Raw genomic sequence first — 16,297 nt, 5'->3', positions numbered from 1 at the left:
ATCATTACCATTTCTATATATTATCAACAAACCCAGCAAGAAGAGATAGAAAGAGAAATTGTATTTAAAATAACTGTAAAAAATGTAAAATGTTTGGGAGTTTACCTGCCCAAACACCCAGGAACTATATGAATACAATTAAAAAATCTTTTTCACACAAATAAAGATGAAACAAATAATTGGAAAAATATTAATTTCTCATGGGGAAGTCAATATATTGAAAATGATAAAATTCATCTATAAAAACAATAGATCAAGAATATCAATGCAAATCTGGGGAGAGGGAGAGAAGAAAGCCCTCGAAGCACCAGGTCTCAATCTGTACTATAAAATGGCAATCATCAAAACAATCTGGCATTGGATAAAAAATAGTTGGTCAGTGGAATAGATTAGGTGTAGGATTTGCAGAAATCAATGGCCACAGTAACCTATGTTTGATAAACCAAAAGATACCTGCTTTTAGGACAAAAATTCACTATCAACAAATTGTTGGGAAAACTGCAAAACAGTCTAGTAGTCACTAAGCATAGACCAATATATCATATAATATCAATAAACCAACATGAAGTCAAAATGAGTACATGATTTAGACATAAAGGGTGATATTGTAAGCAAACTAGAGGAGCAGGAGGAAAAAAAATTACCTGTCTAATCTATGGATAAGGGAAGAATTTAAGTCGAAATAAGAGAAAGAGAAAACCATGAGAGAAGACCAATACCAAGCAGACAAAATTAGAGGGAAATTTTACAGAAAATTTCTTTAATAAAGGTCTCATTTCTCAAATATACAGAGAACTGAGACAAATTTATAGAAATAAGAGCCATTTCTCTACTGATATGTAGTCAAAGGCAGCTAGATGGGACAATGGATTGAGTGCCAGACCCAGAGTCAGGAAGACTCGTCTTTGTGAGTTCAAGTCTAGACTAAGACACTTGCTAGGTGTATGACATTGGGCAAGTCACTTAAGCCTGTTTGCCTGTCTCCTCATCTGTAAAATGATCTGGTTAAGGAAATGGCAAAAAATTTACATACCTTTGACAAGAAAATCCTAAATGGAGTCCTGAAGGGTGAGACACGACTGAAATGACTAAACAACAGCAACAAAGAATATAAACAGGCAGTTTTCAAAGGAAGAAATCAAAGCCATATGGCAAAAATGCTCTAAATCATTAATAATTAGATAAATAAAATTAAAGCAATTCTAAGGCACCACCAGATTGGGTAATGTCACAAGAAAAGGGAATTGCAACTGCTTTAGGGGATATGGAGAAACTGGGACATTTAATACACTGTTGGTGGAACTGGCCCTAGTATTGTGGGAAACAATTTGGAGCTAAATTTGTGCATACTATTTTACCCAGCAATACTGCTACTAGATCTATATCTCAGAGAAATTAAAGAAAAAGGAAAAAGACCCATAAGTACAAAAATATTTATAGCTATTCTTTTTTGTGGTGGCAAAGAATTAGAAATAGAGCCAATTCCTATCAGTTGAGAAATAACTGAATGAAGTTATGTTACATGAAATTCATGGAATACTATTGTGCTGCAAGAAATTATGAAGGGGATGGTTTCAGGAAAACCTGGTAAGACTAATATGAATTGATATAAAGTGAAGGTAGCAGAACCAGGAGGACATTGTACACCATAACAACATTTTAATGATAATCAATTGTGGAAGGCTTGGTAACTCTTATAAACAGGAACGATTCATAAAATTCTAAAAGACTCATGAGGAAAAATACTATTCACCTCCAGAGGGAGAACTTAAGAATTCTAAGTGTACATTGGGGCATTTTTTTTTCACTTAATTTTTCTTGGGGGTTTTTTGGTGGGTTTTTTAATATGGAAATATGTTTCACATGACTTCCCATATACAATGGGTATTGTATTGTTTGCCTTCTTGATGGGTAGGAGACAGGCTGTAGGGAAAGAGAGAATTGGAAATTGGAAGTTTTTAGAAATTAATGTAAAACAAAGAGATAAATAAATGGGCCAGTCCCTATCTCTATAGATGCCAGAATTTGTAGGTTCTAGTTCTCCTATTGTTTGCTGTCTTAGATTTTAGAGAGTTGTGGAAAAGAGTAGGAGGTATGTCTTCTAATAACACCAATCCATCTTATTTAGAGGTCATTAATAATCAGTGACACTTTGATAGACATTTGAAAAGATGATGTTATCCAATTAGTGTTTTTAAGATCTACCAGTTGGCAAAACGAACACCATTAGTCAGAATTCAGTAGACTTTAACTCTGAAAGTGGCTACAATCAATATATCTTGAAACACAAATTTATTATTATTACTATATCTCTTTGGCTTGGCTTCTCATCTCTGATGAACAAGTTTCTCCTCTCTCATAAGTGAAATGAAACATATTTTCATTTCTTCAAGGGAGTTTTGTAAATGAGTTACATATCTTACATCTAACTAAGATCTCTTTTCTTATATTAAAAAGCAAACTGCATGACTGAGGCTAGCTTGACATGATGAAATCATGTGAATGCTATTTTTAAAATTATAATTTTTCTAAACTTCAAAACAGTCAAACTTATGATTGCATTTGTACACACATGTATGTTGGATGGAATTTGAGAGGGAAAATGAACTTTTTTTCTTCCTTTATCCTTTCCTTCTTTTCTTCCTTCCTTTCTTCCTTTTTTCTTTCTTTCTTCCCTGTCTCCCTGCTTCCTTCTTTCCTTCTCTCTACAAAAAGGCAAATAAGCAATTTGTCTCTATTTTTTCTCTTGAATTTTTGAAATTTGACATCATCTTTCAACAGGAGTTATCATATCCAAAGTTACCAATGATCTCTTAATTGCCAAATAAAATGGCCTTTTCTCAGTCCTCACCCTCCTTGACTTCTCTGCAGCAGTTGACAATATTGATCACCTTCTTTAAGTCTCTCTTTCTAAATTTTCATAACATTACTCTCCCCTGGCTCTATGTGTTCAAGTACCCCTTTTTGACTTCTTTTACCTATGCTCTGCTATGGCACCCTATTGTCTTTCTACTCTAGAATCTTTCACCTGGTAATCTCATCAGCTACCATGAATTCAATTATCTCTATGAAAAGAACCAAGAATTTATATATCCAGCCTTCTTCTACTTCATGAACTACATATATCACAGAATAATCTCTAACTCATGTCCAAAACAGAACTCCTTACTTTTTTTCTCCCCAATTCCTTGGATTTCAGCTCCCATGGGTTAAATTATGCTGATGATTCTGAGATATAGTTGTCCAGTCCTAAACTCTCTCCTAATCTCCAGAGTTACATCTGCAATCACATTTTGGATACCTTGAACTAGATGTCTCATAGACATCTTAAATACATGTCCATAACTGAGCTCATTATCCACTTTACTCCCCCAAACTTCTCTTCTTAAATTCTCTATTTTGTTAAGGGCACCACCATCCTTCCAGTCACCTGTTTGCAACCTACATGTCATCCTTGACTCTTCTTATATACTTTCCCTTCTCTCCTCTGACTGTCACAATCTGGTGCAGGCTCTCATCACCTCATCTCTGGATTATTACAATAATAGCCTTATAATTCATTTCCCCACTTCAACTTTTTCCATATTCTTGTCACTCCTTCACTCAACTATGAAATTCATTTTATTTTATTTGCTTTTTGGAGGGGAGAAGGCAAGGCAACTGGGGTTGTGACTTGCCCAAGGTCACACAACTAGTAAGTGTTAAGTGTCTGAGGTTGGATTTTAACTCAGGTCCTTCTAACTCCAGGGCTGGTGCTCTATTCACTGTGCCACCTACCCACCCCAAAATTGATTTTTAATGTACATTTTTTTATCATATCACACACCCTCCCACCAAATCCAATGAACTCCAGTAGTTTTCTATTACCTCTAGTATCAAATATGAGCTCCTCTGTTTATCTACTAAAGTCCTTCACAACCTACTTCTTCATACTTTTCCAGTCTTCTTATGCATTACTCTCCTCTCTATACTCTGAGATCTAATAACACTGGTCACTCTGCTGGTATTCATGAATGACATTCAAAGTCTCAACTCAGGGTGTTTTCATTGGCTATATGCTTAGAACTCTCCCTCTTGATCTCTACTTCCCTGGCTTTCTTCAAGTCTCAGCTAAAGCTCCACCTTCAATAAGAAGCCTTTCCCTTCTCTTTAATCATCATATCTTTCATTTGGGATTACCTTTAATTTACCTGTATATATCTTATGTGTACATAATTGTTTGCATTTTGCCCCCACACACACACCAAAAAACTGTGAGAGTAGAGACTAGGTTTTGTGGAGAGGAGAGGGAAGAGATTGGCCTTTTTTTGTATGCCCAGCACTTAATACAGTGTTTGGCACATAGCAGATACTTAAAAAGGCAGCTAGATGCCAGACCTGGAGTAAGAAAGACCTGGGTTCAAATTTGGCCTTAGACACTTATTAGCTGTATGAACCTGGGCAAGTCACTTAACTCTATTGCTCCAATTTCCTCACCTGTAAAATGAGCTAGAGAAGGAAATCACAAATCACTCCAGTATATTTGCCAAGAAAACTCCAAATGGAGTCATGAAGAATCAGACATGACTAAAAAATGACTCAACAACAAAGATGCTTAATAAATTTTTTTTCCTTGACTTGACCCTTCACTCTTCTGAACTTTACTATTACTGTCAAAGGCATCACCTGGTCATCTAGGGCCACAATGTCTATGTCATTCTCGTCTCCCTTGTCTCCCTCCCACCCCAACATATTCAATCCATTGCCAAATCTTTTTTCTAACTCCAAAACATCCTCAGATATGCTCCCTTCTCCCCAGTCACCCAGCTACAACCCTAGTACAGGCTCTTACCATCTCTCACCTGGACTATTGATTCCAATAGTCTTCCAACTGATCACTCTTCCTTATGTCTCTTTCTACTCCAATTCATCTTCCATTCAGTTGTCAAAGTTATTTAAGGATGACCATGTCTACGCCATGCACACTGAGTCACAGTGACTCCTATTATTTTCAGTATCATACAATAACTTTTCTGTGTGGTGTTTAAAGTTCTTCATAACCTGGTTCATTTTTATACTTAGTCTCCTCTACACTACTCCCTCACCTTCATTTCTTAGTTTCTCTGGCTCTTTCCAAAGCTAAGTTCAAATCCTAGTTTCTCATGAAAGTCTTTCTAGGTCTCTCCCCTCATCCTTTAACTACCATTAACTTTCCCGTTCATATTACCTCCAATCTACTATGTTTATAACTTCAATATAGCTAGTTCTTTACATTTTGTATCCCTCATTAGAATGTTAGCTTCTTGAGTGCAGCACTGTTTTTGCCTTTCTTTCTTATTCCCAGTGCTTGCATATAGCAAGCACTTGATAAATGTTTAATGACAATCACTGATACTATTTAAAGAAAATATCAAGGGGGCCAGGGGAAGCAATCTATATTCAGATTCCCCAGTTGCTGCTTGCTCTCTGTATCCTTGAAGAAATTTTTGACTTAAAGAAACTTTCATCATAAGATCAACAGAGTATTATAAAACATGTACACACATATACATATAACTTAGACATTTCTATAATAGATTTATATCATTATAAATATATTAATATTATTTATATATTAATTACATTATATAGTATTTATCTAAAATATATTTTCTAAATATATATGCAGACCTATTAAAAAATTGTGTGTTTAGAAGGTCAATAACAAGTGATTTTTGTTTTTATTTTTATGTGAAAAGCTCAAAACCAATATCTTTTGTAAGCAATTAGAATATTTATTCAGTACCAAATATTCTGATATTTGTTGTTTCTTTCTGAAGGCATTTCTTCTGGGTATGGTAATTGTTGTTGTTGTTGTATGATTCTTATCACTCTCTTCCTGTTTCCTATCACTTTTCCTTTAGTTACTGCAGAATTGGAAGAGGATCATAAAAGACTAAGGGCCATTTTGTATTTGTTTTTGTACTGATTTACAAATGATCTTCAAGTATATGAAAAACTATTTTTAAAATAAAGCCAGATGTTCCCTATGTACCTGAAAGATAAGAAAATAGTCTACTAAATTCTTTTTCAATGCCATTATTCTCTCTCTTACTTTATGAAACCAGTTTTCAACACTGAAGTAACCATTTTGTATCTAATTGTACTTTTTCAAGAGACTTTCTTTATGTTTTATTTATATATAAAATCTTTCCCATAATACAAAATAAATTGTGTAAGGGTAAGGACCATGCCATATTCTTTTAAGCCCACAGTATTTAGTACACAGTGTTCCATCAATATTGCTATATTTCAGTGACACAGCAAACAAATATCTAGTTGTAATCATGAATCTAAGCATTCAAGATTTTGACTTGGCTATTAATTCCCATGTCAGTGTATCTATCAATTTGGGGATACCTACCTAGAATAACTTCCAACATATTCATATCAAAAAGTTCCATGTTTTCTTTTGGCTTTTGTACACACAGATTGAATTTCAAAATAGGGTTTCATATTCAGATTTAGGACCTTCATTAGGTTATCCAGAAATGTTGACTCCAAAGACATTAAAAATCTTAATTTCTTCTTAAATTCTTAAGTTTTGCTAATAAATGTTAAAAAAATTTTACATAAAATCATAAAAGTTGTAAATACTTAAAGAAATATCTCAGAGGCATCTCTTTTTTAAAAAATGCTCTTCTCTTTTTTAGAAATCTATAATCTCCAGAAATCAAGCTATTCCCACTTTTGCCTTCAAATCTGCAATCCCTTAAAAACATGGATCAAAAAGAGTAATCAGAGGTATATTTTTTGCAGATGGATTAAATTAGGAAAGAATCTACAAGGCAAATTGATAAGTAATTTTCAGTTATAAATTATGCATAGAAAGGTTTTAATTCAAAAAAGAAAAAGTACACATTTACATCTAAGGACATAAGATTAAAACTCTATCTGGAAGACAGGATTTTATATTTCATGTTCCTTTTGTTATTAAGAATTTGTAGAAAAAGAAAGTTCAGCGGAATAATTCATAATCAACTTAAATTGTGTACCAATGGATACATAAGCAACTGTCAATACAATTCCTTTTTTATTTTTACTGAAATCCTATCAGCAAATGTTTTTTTCTTCATTGTAAGCTTACATTTTAGTGTTTATTTCTTTTCCATCTGAATAGAAAACATTGTGTATGCACTGCAAACCAACAAATTATAATCTCAAAAAGTAAATTCCATTTCTTATTACATAATATCAATTGTCAAAAACACTCCTCAACCCATCTATCCATTCATCCATCAGATTTTTTTGTTAAGAATCAAAAAACTCAAACAGAAACAGAAAAAAATCCTTCAAGTTTAGAATTGACAAAAAAAATTACTAGAATCTGTGGGCACTGGAAGAAGGATCCAGACTTGGAAGCAAGAACGAACTCAGAGGAACAGGCTAAAAGTTTAGAACAGTTCCCTGACTGAGAATTCCAAGGAATCCGCAGGAACCACAGAGTTTTGAATAAGAACACTAATACCTTCCAGTACTTTGAGCACATACACATGAGAAAACATAGATACCAATGGCAGAAGTCCAGAAATCAAGTTTGAAACTAAACAGAAACCAGCCACCCATTCAAGAGTGCAGGATGGGGTTCACATTGGCACTGAAATCAAGTACTAAATCAGAAATGTAGTCTGGAAAATACTAATAAAGAGAAGAAAACACCAAACAAAATGAATGTTTATGGACCAAGAGAAGAAAAAAGCTCAAAAAAGAGTTACTCCACAACTATGAATCAAACTTCATTGGAAGAAAAAAGATGGTTTTGCCACAAGAACTAAGAGAACACCTGAATTAAAGGAACAAAGAATGTATATTATTTAACCTAGTATCAGAAAATGTGCATCATAACTGAACTCCCAAAGGAAAAAAATGTTCAGGACCAAATGAAATTGTTAGGAAATTCTATCAAAGATTCACAGAAGAATTATTAAATAAACTATTTGCCAAAATAGGAAAAGCAAGCCTTTAAAACTCTATGATACAAACATAGTCTTAATATCTAAATCAGGAGACAAAACAGAGAAAGAAAATTATAGACCAATATCCCTAACAGTGACACAAAAAATGTTAAATAACATATTAGCAAATGGATTTCGGGGGAAAAATCAAAAGATTGGATTAATCCCACAAATATAAACTTGGTCCAATATAAGGAAAATTCTAAACATAGTATATGATAATAAAAATTACAATTGTATTAATAAATGCTAAAAAAAAATTTGACAAATTCTAACATCCTTTTGTTCTTCAAAAAACACTAAAAACATAAGAATAAATAGGAATCACTTGACCAAAAAATGATCAAAGGAAAAATAGATTCTTACAAAATAACAGCAGCACATTTTGTAGTAGCAAAGAACTGGAAACTAATGGAGTATCCATCAATCAAGGAATGGTTAAACAAATTATGGTCTATTAATATAATGGAATATTATTGTACTTTAGGAGAAACCTAAAAAGGTCTTCACCTATATGAATTGATACAGTTAAGTGAGCAGAGTTAAGAGAACAATTTATACAATAACAGCATTATGAAGAAGAGCAAGTCTGAAAACTTGAGAATTATAACAGTACAATTACCAATAATGATTCCAGAGGACTTACAATGAAGCATGTTACCCTCCTCCCTGACAGTTAGTTGACTCACTATACAGAACATAACATGCATTTTCTGACACCAATGGGGAAATTTTTTTTGCACAAGTATACAAGGGCTTTGGCTTTCTTTTTTTTTCCAAAAATAGGATGAAGAGAGGATGACGGAGGATAGAGATAGGGGAGGAGAGGAGGTAGAGGGGGGCAGAGAAGGAAAGAGAGAGGAAGGGGAGAGAAAGAGAGAACGAGAGAGGGAATGAGAGAGAATGAAAAAGAGAGAATGAGAGAGAGAAAATGAGAGATAGAGAGAGAGAGAGAGAGAGAGAGAGAGAGAGAGAGAGAGAGAGAGAGATTTTAAGTACTTAGAATTTGCTAAGAAGGTAAGAATGAATCACGTACAAGCTGGGCATCTTTGAAAGGTTGAACTAAGAAGTTGAATAACAAATTGTATGTTATAGAGATCTACAATTTCATATATAATCCTCTTTTTCTACTAAGGTAATACCCATTATTTGACACTTGCTAAATTAAGAAGAAAAAAGAATAGAGTGCAAATAAAGCATTTTTAGCATTCACAAAAGAGAACAGAAGGAGTTTCAGAGGGAAAGAGACAAGACAGTTTTTGAGCTATTAGACTGAATTTATTATATAATTCAAAATAAACAAGCTATATGTAATAAAGATTTGTGGTTTCATATAGTCTTTTTATGTTCTTTGTATATTAAAATGTTCATGTTTATTGGTATTTGTTCATGTTCAAAATAATAAACACTTAAGAATTTACAAAATCAGGAAGCATTTTTAAGCACCAGCTAAGTCCATGATACTTATGCTAGCATTTCAAGGAAACCTCTAAAAAATATTTTAGAAGACTATTGAAAGGGTTGGCCTTTCTATCTTGTTTCTTAAATAAGTTTCAGTGTTTCTCAATTAATGAGGATGCGATTTAACTGTTCTTCTCTTAAATACTACATTATATTTGGCATCCTTTTATAAACATTTCTGAGACAGGAAAATGCCAACACTTACACTTTAAAATGAAGTAATTAAAGTGTGTGTGTTTGTGTGTGTGTGTGTGTGTGTCTAGATCATGAAATAAATCTTTGCTTGAACTATAATTTAAACCTATGGTTTTCTCTCAATCAAGTTATTTGTATGTCTGCCCTTTAATTTTAAGTCAAGCATGCAGGTTCCCTAAAATTTGTAGGCAACTCTGTAATGAGTTTGATGTAAAAATTTCTTCAGTATACCCAGACAATACAGAAACAGACTAAATTCACAAGCATCATCATTCCTTGTGGTTTACAACCTTAGGAAAAAAAAAATACCTTTTAATCTAATCTTCAAAGTCAAGAATACTTATATGTAAAAGAGCAATAATACACTCAGTTTAAAACAAAAACCTACATTTCTTCTGTTGTGTGAATTTTATTGCTAATTTCAAATTGCCAAAGGTGAAAAAAGGAATTACTATTACTACATACAATAGGCTTAATATATCAATTCTTAGTTCAATAGGAGTACCCAAAAGTACATTAAAATAACAATTGCAAAATATAACATTGAAGCACAGAAACTCAACTCTATCATAAATTTTATGTTTAATCAAACAAAATTGGTCTATTTCCTGTGACATAAAAAATAGAACCCTTTTGAGATCAGATATTATCTTGAAATAACTGAAACTATATTTCCCAATTTTAATAAACATTCATAATTTCACCCTTGCTAATTTTAACTAACACAAATAAATCTGCAGGTATCAGTTCAAGATTTTTTTCACAATTTAAACAAGTTTGTAAAATAATCTCATTACTCAGGAAGCCTAATAGATACTTGCATTAAAAGTATCTGCAAAATTGAACTATTTTATTTGACCATGTTATAGGTATTGAATTGTTTATACCATACATTAACATACAAAGATATATAACATATAAACACTCTATGATTAACATACTAACAGTGTATCATTCTGCAAAAATATAAAACATTTGTAAGAAAATACTGAAATTCATTAACAATATTGAAAATATTCTAACTTCAAAAAGTATATATTTCAATATATTCTAGTATAACAAAAAGGTGGTAACAGTTGTATCACCCTTTTTGCAAAGCTGTTAGCTCAGATAAAGGACCTACATATCAATAGACTTGATAGATGTCCTTTTGCATGCTATAGCTTTGTACTCTTATTTTGTACAAAACTATAGTTTTGTGCCAAGTTCTCCTTCACAATTCACCAAGACATACGCTATATCTCAAGATTTCCAAAGCATTTTGTATAGATGGTAGACTCTATATAGAAAGGATTTATAGAACATCAGCAAGAATTCTACATGATAAGAAGGCATGGATAGGTTGCAAACAGTGCCTTTGAGAGGGTACACACTTCAGTGAAATTACAGAACTACTGAATATTAAAATGTTATTTATTTATTTTACTTCTATGAAACATAACTATTACCCATTGTGTAAAAGGAAAGAAAAGGTAACATTTTAATATGTATAGATTAACTTTTCCTGTCTTTAAAAAATAAAAATAATAATATACTAAAACTTTTTTTTAATTCCTTTCTTTTTTCAATTTAGTTACACAGAAGTTCTAGTACCTGACTTAGCTAGATTAAACTGATAGAATTCTCAATAAAATGATAGTTCATAGCTCAACGATACATGGATTTTTAAATACCACGGATCACATAATATTCCCTGAAACATAACATAACATATTTTAAAAGAATAATGTAGGAGAGAAAATTGAATGAATGTTTATGCTATTACCCAAGAATAGCATTAGAAAAAATGTCCACTATAATGTACCATTCTTACAGGTTACAATAAAACCTAATGAAAGAGAACTTTTTTCTTTTTGGATCTCCACACCTATTTCTAGACAACTTTTCTATTTTTCTGAGTTTTAACATTAACCAGAACCTTAGAGAAAAACTCAAATTTCATTTCAACATTTTGTGGCAAAGTTAATAGCATGTAATAAACCCAATCTCCTCCAAAATTTAGCGTCTGATTTGGTAGCTTTTTGTTGGTGGTGGTTGGATAGTAATAGAAAAGTACAAAAGTTTCCCCAAGGCACAGGGGCCACTGAAAATATATATGACAATACTCAAATATAGTCAGGGGTTTTTTTTATTTGCAGGATACATAAAATTAATGTAACTCCACATTTAAAATTTGATCTTTACAACTATCACCATAGTTGTCTGGATGTTATCTCTGTGGAAATACATGCAAAGAAAATACAGTTTTATCCACAGTTAGAGAATTGGGTATAGAGTCCTTACTTTTAGAAACCTCACAAATATTTTGCTCCAAATAAAACTTAATACATTGCTAACAAAGAACTAAGATGCTCTATTTTCTTATAAGTACCACTCAATACATTTTCCATATATATTTACATGAACATATGTATATTCTATACAGAGTAGCCATCAGAATATAGATGTCACAAAATCAAGCCAATATCTCTAGATTCCATTGAAAAGAATGGTTTTCCAAGTGCCCTTTCAATTATATTTGAAAGGTTTTGCATTGTTGAGCATCGAAATGTTATTAAAGAGTATCCCAAAATTAAACATTTGTAAGAACATTTTTTTTTTTACTCAGCCTGCAACTCCTTTCCAGGTTAGTTCAGCTTCTAGTCAGATATACATCCAAGTCGTACAAAATGATCATTAAAGAAATTGAAAATTCAAAGGTGCCGCAAAATAGGGCTTTGCAAAAGTAATCCATGGTACTGAGTGGTTAATTTAAAAACCCTATTTTTTTTTCTCAGTTTGAAGTTTTTAAACCTTGCGGATGGTTGGAGTAGGAAAAAGGAAATTTACTAGGCAGTACAAAGGAAATCTTGTTGTCCTCTATTGTGGCAGTGGGGGTGTTACCCAATCCCAACTTATCTATGTTGATAAAGGAAATCAAAAGCAGAGTAACAAGAAAAAAGTTCATGTCAAATCAAAAGGTACCCATCCTTACCTTAATAGTGCTGGCCATAGTGCATTCAAGTTTATTAATCGTTAATTATTGATAATAATAATTATTGCTTCTCTCTGACCAGAAAGTAGTTTTGATGAGGTTGTTTAAAGCGGATGAGATTGTGCTAAGTCTGGGAAATGAAGTCAGTCAATGGCAGGAAGAGGTTTCTATTGGTCCTGGCTACATGACTCGAAGAAACAGGATATTTGGGAGCAGAGAGATAAGAGACCCTAAAAACAATGTTGTTTTTCTTAACTACATACAGCCAAGATTTGTTTTTTTTTTCCTAATTAAAAAGAAGTGTCAATTGCTTGTGACTGGCTGCTTAGGCAGGTGTGATGGGCTGTGCACTGTGTATGACATTCTGCATGAAGCAGGATGCAGGTGATGGCCCAACTGGGCCAAGTCCTGTGCAACTTCATATATATATATATATATACTTAGTCCCCTGGGATCCACATATTTAATATGTCTACCAAATAGGATCACTAGATATTGACAGTCTCTGTCTTATCAAACCTCCTACCTCATCATCAGCAAGGAACCAGATAAATCAAGGTTTCTTGGCCTTATGACTTTCTCATGAAATGAAGCTGTCAGGTAAAGTTCATTTAACAGAGCCAAGAGATATTTATTAATAGTTCTTTTTTTATATATATTTTCAAGTTTCTAGTCATGGTCTAAACCCCAAAGCATCTTAATTATCACTTTTACTTTTTCTCCTTCAATGTGTACAAATTTAAAGATTCTAGAATATTATGAATTAAAGTAAACAAAACAGGGGGAAAGTATCTTTTTATCCATTTTACTAAAAATCCAAATACATACTCAAAATTTCTTCAGTTCACTACAATTACACAATGTCACTGGGAATATTGCCACTTGGCAAAAGTCACAAAGGCAAAGAAATTTGGACACCCATGGCATTTTTCCTGTACGTTATGTGAAATGATTAAGAAATTTTCAAAACTTAATCCATAAGTTCAGGGTCACTTTTTTTTTGTTTTTCTTTCTCCTGATAACAACAACAACAACAACAACAACAATAGCAGCTAACATTTAGACAAAGAATACAGACATGCACATTACTTAGAGAATTTCCTACATAACTTTTATTACTCATTTTCAGGAAATGACATACTCTGGCAGTAACATTTTGCCTAGACAGGCTACAGGAAAGTTACACAAGTAAAAAGGTGTGGCCCAAATATGTAACAGAAGAGAACACAATAGAGTCAAATCCTGAATCAGTTATCCAAGAGTTTCAGCTAATTGATCAAGGGGTTGATTTGATAAAGTCGTCAAGATTACATAATTCAATACAGATCACAGGATTCATTTTTGTACACCAGACTTTATTTTTTGTCTACCTTAGAAAAAAAACAAACAAAAAAGGTGATTTCACCTTTATAGCAGGCCAAAAAAAGATGACATATGAATTTTTTTTCTTTTCTGTGTAAAAATCAAAACCTGACCAGTTGTAGTAATTGTATTTGGTGGGAATGTTGATTTCCTCTCCTTTCATCTCCAAACAATGAGTAAGATGAGTAGATGATTAGAAATTCATTTCCCCTAAGTTTTCAAAACACTTGGAGCTTTTTCATATGGGTAATTTCTACCCAAAGTCCTTTAGTTTCTCTTCTTTCATTAGAAATCATAGTTTAAAATAGCACCATAGCATACAGTGCTCTACTTTGGTTGTACTTAAATACAATTTTTAAAGTACAGTTCTATATTAAGGAAAAATAGACAAAAGAAAATTCTTTATGATCTTATACAGTTGCCTCCTCTCAATTTCTTCATATCTTAACATATTCTTTGTCTCCGTACTAGAAAGCATCAAGGACTTTATTTCTACTGAATTGTTCCAGTCTAATAGAACACTGTAACACCTCATTTTCCCTGGCTCAAATGGAATGAAACTGAAAAATTAAATATGTACATGTAAGTTCTTTCTGAGTCAATGTAAATTTTTCTTCACTACACAAAAAAATTCTAAAAACTGTATTTCTTTTAAAATCTTGGTAAATTTTAAAATAGAAGGATCCTGGGGGGCCGAGTCAAGACAGTGAAGTAAAAACAGGACCTCCGTGCAGCTCCGGCTCTCACCACCTCCAATCCATGTAAAAAGGGACTCTGAACAAGTTTTGTAACTACAGAACCCACAAAATGACACAGAGAAGCTAACCTCCCATGAGGACAGCCCGGCAGGCTGGCAGAAATCGAACAGCACAGTGTTCTTGGAGCCAATACCAGCCCAGGCAAGGTTTTAGCCTCAGGGCAAGCCTGACCAGCCCCAGCTGGAGGAACTCCAGATCACCAGCAGCTGTGGTGATCCAGAATTATCAATACATAGATTCTAAGCACAAAGTGACAGGTCAGTGCAGTGTGGACTTTGGGTTCCTAAGGCAGCCATGCAGCCGCCGCCACATGGCAGCTTCAGCTCCTGGCCTGCAGACTGCAGGGGGACCAAGCGACCAGTCTGAGGGGTAATCGCTCTTGCTTTCACCTGCTTGGATCTGGATTGTGGTCTAGGGTGGAGGTCCTGGGGTGTGTGACCAGCTTGCCAGAGAGTGTGGAGGCTTCAGAGAGGGCACCCAACTAATACCTCAGGCAGCTGAGAAAACCCCAGCGTTTGGGATGGAAGCTCCCCTGTCTGGTGGCAGAGTCCTACTGTGGCAAAAAGCCCAGGAGTCAAGTGACTGAGTGGCAACATGACTAGGCAAAGGAAGCAAACCAAGCAGAGCAATCCAACATTAGCCTCCTATTTTGGGGACAAAAAGTATCAAAGCATGGAACAGGAAGAAGACAGTGAAGTCAGAATTCCTGCACCAAAAGCTTCAAAGGAAAATACGAGCTGCTTACAGGCCATAGAAGACCTTAAGAAGCAGATAAGAGAAGTGGAGGAAAAACTGGGAAGAGAAATGAGAATGATGCAAGAAAATTATGAAATGAGAGTCAACAGCCTGACTGAGGAAAATAACACCTTAAAAAGCAGACTAACTCAAATGGCAAAAGAGGCTCAAAAAGGCAATGAGGAGAGGAATGCCTTAAAAAGCCAAATTTGCCAGAGGCAAAAAGAATCTGAAAAGCTCACTGAGGAGAATCATTCCTTCAGAATTAGATTGGAGCAAATGGAAGCTAATGACTTAATGAGTAATCAAGATGCTGTTAAACAGATCCAAACAAATGAAAGAATAGAAGACAATGTGAAATATCTCATGGGAAAAACCACTGACCTGGAAAATACATCCAGGAGAGATAATTTAAAAATTATTGGACTACCTGAAAGCCACAATCAAAGAAAGAACCTAGAAATCATCCTCCAAGAAATTCTCAAGGAAAACTGCCCTGATGTTTTAGAACCAGAGGGAAAAACAGAGGTTGAAAGAATCCACCAATCACCTCCTGAAAAAGATCCCTAAAAGAAAACTCTTAGGAATATTATAGCCAGGTTCTGGAATTCCCAGATCAAGGACAGAATATCGCGAGCATCCAAGAAGAAACAGTTTGAATATTGTGGAAACACAATCAGGATAACAGGTTGAATATTTACATTCCTACATGGAAAAATGATAATTGTAACTGATGAAACTATTCTCAGTATGAAAATAGGTGAAGGGAATAGAAATTAGAGAGAGAGAGAGAGAGAGAGAGAGAGAGAGAGAGAGAGAGAGAGAGAGAGAGAGAGAGA

At 33.8% G+C, this 16,297-nt stretch overlaps 1 protein-coding gene across 3 annotated transcripts in view; it reads right to left on the bottom strand.

Moving 5' to 3' along the window:
- ERG (ETS transcription factor ERG) overlaps window positions 1-16,297 on the bottom strand; it is a 172,831-nt gene that overhangs the window by 119,225 nt on the left and 37,309 nt on the right. Inside the window, exon 1 of one of the 3 annotated variants that reach the window (XM_069075012.1) lies at window positions 12,604-12,740. The exons of 1 other annotated variant lie outside the window; for it this stretch is intronic. In XM_069075012.1, the coding sequence (XP_068931113.1) occupies window positions 12,604-12,621 (18 nt within the window). In that variant the 5' untranslated portion in view covers window positions 12,622-12,740. One more of the 3 variants, XM_069075013.1, reaches the window with a different exon arrangement.

The sequence above is a fragment of the Petaurus breviceps genome, unplaced genomic scaffold, assembly GCF_028583685.1.
Source record: "Petaurus breviceps papuanus isolate PSGF00001 unplaced genomic scaffold, PetGlider_PUasm1.0 90897, whole genome shotgun sequence".
NCBI classification, from domain to species: domain Eukaryota; kingdom Metazoa; phylum Chordata; class Mammalia; order Diprotodontia; family Petauridae; genus Petaurus; species Petaurus breviceps.
This window is presented reverse-complemented; position numbering and strand designations above follow the sequence as displayed.